Raw genomic sequence first — 4,006 nt, 5'->3', positions numbered from 1 at the left:
AAAAATTTCTTTGACTTCTGGTGAAGATTGCAATAGATGAAAGTGATTTTTAATGACTTTTTGGATATCTGGCAAAATTGGATTGTAGTCAAGCACCAGTGGAAAAACTTTCTTATCTGGTTTGACCTTTTTGCTCAAAAGTTCAGATCTAGATATACTGAGAGCTTTGTCGAACTGTTTATCGACAAGCTCCGCCGGATAATTTTGAGATTTCAAATATCCTTTGTATTCCTTACACCTATTTTGAAGAAAGTCGTTGGTAGAACAATTGCGTTTGATTCTTAAAGCTACCCCAAAGGGGACTGCTCTTTTGCAATGCGAGGGATGTGAACTCGAAAAAGGTAGATAGAGGTGGCTATCGGTGGGTTTAGCATAAACATCAGTGCTAATAAACCCGTTACAAAAATGCAACGTGAGATCAAGGACATTCAAATGACTTTCGGAGTAAACCAATTCGAATTTAATAGTAGGGTACAAATCATTGATATAATCAGTGAATTCCAATAATTTAGGTAAACCCTGAGTCCAGAGGTCAAAAATATCGTCCCTGTATCTCCACCAAAGCATAGGTCTCAAGCTACCCTCAAATTTGGCTTTCTCGTCGATGATGCCCATCGCTAGATCTGCATAACTGCACGCGTTTTTCGGTCCCATGGCCGTACCGTGTTTTTGAACAAAGCTCTGACCAGCAAACTGGCAATTATTTACCCTGAGACAAATTTCAACGGCTTCAACTAAGCAATCAGTGGAAGGAATATTATCAGATCTGGAATTAAGTGCCTTTCTAACTGCTGAAATACCTAGATTGTTGTCAATGTTTGGAAACATTGACACTACATCCCAAGACACAAGGAGGGACCCCTCAGGGAATGGGCCTTGTGCATTCAAATTCCTCTAATTTGTTGATAAAATCCGTGGAATCCTTCACAAAGGATGGAAGACTTTGTGAAAGAGGTTTGAGGTAGAATTCTGTGAAAGCAGAAAGCCGTTCAATTGCTGTACCGCAGCAGGATGTAATAAGCCGAAGTGGGTTGTCACGTTTGTGTGTTTTGACATTCCCAAATGCCACTCCTGGTTTTGGCTCCAGATTTACAACCCACGTAGCAATCTCCTGGCTAATCTGCCCCTCAGATAACCACTTTCGACTCCATTCCTTAACCACTTCAAAATGGTCAAGTGTTGGGTCGGAATCTATGCTGTCATAATGCAAATCATTATTAAGCTGCCCTAGTATCTTATTTTGGTATTCTTGTTGACTGAGGACAACGAACCTAGAACCTTTATCTTGAATTCTTATAACATTTTCACTAGATTTAAGAGACCTTAAAGCTAACCTTTCTTCTCTCGTAAGATTGTCCTTGGTAGTTCTTAGATTAGCAGGCTTAAGGATGTCGTTCTTCACATTGTTGAGGAACACTTCTACCTCCGGGAAACTGGATTTTGGAGGCATCCATTGGGAAGCTGATGGAATCGCTGGAAATCGGTCGTCCACCACACGGGGGTTGTCTTCAGCATTTCTGCCGTGGAAGAAAACGGCAAGGCGGATTCTCCTTTCAAATTTATCTATGTCATCGGTCACCTTTTGCCAATTGACATCCTTAGGCACAGGACAAAATGCTGGTCCTTTCTTCAGGAGAGAGCGTTCCGCATCTGTTAGTTCAGAAGAAGTTAGATTAATAGGATTCAGGTCCGGCAAGTTGATCTCTGTTGTTACACCCTTGTCGCTACCATCGTTTTCGGCTGGAGCTCCTATATTCCTTTGGGTAATTCTTTCAAACCGCCGCGTTCTCCTTCTCGTGTTGCTAGGTTGTACGGTTCGATCTACTGCTAATGGTTGAAGGGGTGTGGCCAACGAGTACTTATGTCGTGCTTTCTTTTTCAAATCAATCTCCAGTGCTACCATCCGTTCTTTAACCTGTTTCCAAATGGTTTTAACAGCAGTTTCCTCATAATCACAAAGGAGGTGATCGCGCTGGATATGAAGTTCCCTCTGAAGGGCTTTGGTCTTAGACAAGGCTGCCGCAGAAATGTCCTTTAAGATGTTGAGGGAAGCATTGTGTAAATGCTGCTTACAAGAGTCTTGTAGATTGTCATTTTCCTTGACCAACTGAAGTTCAAATGCTAACATAAGACCTTTAGGAATACGGTTATGCTGGATGCAGCGGAACAAAAAACTGCACCACAGTAATTTTTTGTTCCGCTGCATCCAGCATAACCGTATTCCTAAAGGTCTTATGTTAGCATTTGAACTTCAGTTGGTCAAGGAAAATGACAATCTACAAGACTCTTGTAAGCAGCATTTACACAATGCTTCCCTCAACATCTTAAAGGACATTTCTGCGGCAGCCTTGTCTAAGACCAAAGCCCTTCAGAGGGAACTTCATATCCAGCGCGATCACCTCCTTCGTGATTATGAGGAAACTGCTGTTAAAACCATTTGGAAACAGGTTAAAGAACGGATGGTAGCACTGGAAATTGATTTGAAAAAGAAAGCACGACATAAGTACTCGTTGGCCACACCCCTTCAACCATTAGCAGTAGATCGAACCGTACAACCTAGCAACACGAGAAGGAGAACGCGGCGGTTTGAAAGAATTACCCAAAGGAATATAGGAGCTCCAGCCGAAAACGATGGTAGCGACAAGGGTGTAACAACAGAGATCAACTTGCCGGACCTGAATCCTATTAATCTAACTTCTTCTGAACTAACAGATGCGGAACGCTCTCTCCTGAAGAAAGGACCAGCATTTTGTCCTGTGCCTAAGGATGTCAATTGGCAAAAGGTGACCGATGACATAGATAAATTTGAAAGGAGAATCCGCCTTGCCGTTTTCTTCCACGGCAGAAATGCTGAAGACAACCCCCGTGTGGTGGACGACCGATTTCCAGCGATTCCATCAGCTTCCCAATGGATGCCTCCAAAATCCAGTTTCCCGGAGGTAGAAGTGTTCCTCAACAATGTGAAGAACGACATCCTTAAGCCTGCTAATCTAAGAACTACCAAGGACAATCTTACGAGAGAAGAAAGGTTAGCTTTAAGGTCTCTTAAATCTAGTGAAAATGTTATAAGAATTCAAGATAAAGGTTCTAGGTTCGTTGTCCTCAGTCAACAAGAATACCAAAATAAGATACTAGGGCAGCTTAATAATGATTTGCATTATGACAGCATAGATTCCGACCCAACACTTGACCATTTTGAAGTGGTTAAGGAATGGAGTCGAAAGTGGTTATCTGAGGGGCAGATTAGCCAGGAGATTGCTACGTGGGTTGTAAATCTGGAGCCAAAACCAGGAGTGGCATTTGGGAATGTCAAAACACACAAACGTGACAACCCACTTCGGCTTATTACATCCTGCTGCGGTACAGCAATTGAACGGCTTTCTGCTTTCACAGAATTCTACCTCAAACCTCTTTCACAAAGTCTTCCATCCTTTGTGAAGGATTCCACGGATTTTATCAACAAATTAGAAGATTTGAATGCACAAGGCCCATTCCCTGAGGGGTCCCTCCTTGTGTCTTGGGATGTAGTGTCAATGTTTCCAAACATTGACAACAATCTAGGTATTTCAGCAGTTAGAAAGGCACTTAATTCCAGATCTGATAATATTCCTTCCACTGATTGCTTAGTTGAAGCCGTTGAAATTTGTCTCAGGGTAAATAATTGCCAGTTTGCTGGTCAGAGCTTTGTTCAAAAACACGGTACGGCCATGGGACCGAAAAACGCGTGCAGTTATGCAGATCTAGCGATGGGCATCATCGACGAGAAAGCCAAATTTGAGGGTAGCTTGAGACCTATGCTTTGGTGGAGATACAGGGACGATATTTTTGACCTCTGGACTCAGGGTTTACCTAAATTATTGGAATTCACTGATTATATCAATGATTTGTACCCTACTATTAAATTCGAATTGGTTTACTCCGAAAGTCATTTGAATGTCCTTGATCTCACGTTGCATTTTTGTAACGGGTTTATTAGCACTGATGTTTATGCTAAACCCACCGATAG

General features: G+C 42.2%; 1 protein-coding gene across 1 annotated transcript; it reads left to right on the top strand.

Annotated features, from left to right (window-relative positions):
• Positions 1 to 2,234: 2,234 nt before the first annotated feature.
• LOC137989497 (uncharacterized) lies at positions 2,235 to 3,653 on the top strand (the record flags this gene model as incomplete). The annotated part of the gene is made up of 1 exon (XM_068835306.1): positions 2,235 to 3,653. A coding segment is annotated over exon 1 (1,419 nt), but the record flags the coding sequence as incomplete, so codon positions are not given.
• Between the last annotated feature and the right edge of the window lie 353 nt (positions 3,654 to 4,006).

The sequence above is a fragment of the Montipora foliosa genome, unplaced genomic scaffold, assembly GCF_036669935.1.
Source record: "Montipora foliosa isolate CH-2021 unplaced genomic scaffold, ASM3666993v2 scaffold_461, whole genome shotgun sequence".
Classification (NCBI taxonomy): Eukaryota; Metazoa; Cnidaria; class Anthozoa; order Scleractinia; family Acroporidae; genus Montipora; species Montipora foliosa.
Note: the sequence above shows the minus strand (reverse complement) of the source record. Positions and strands in the feature narration are given on the sequence as shown.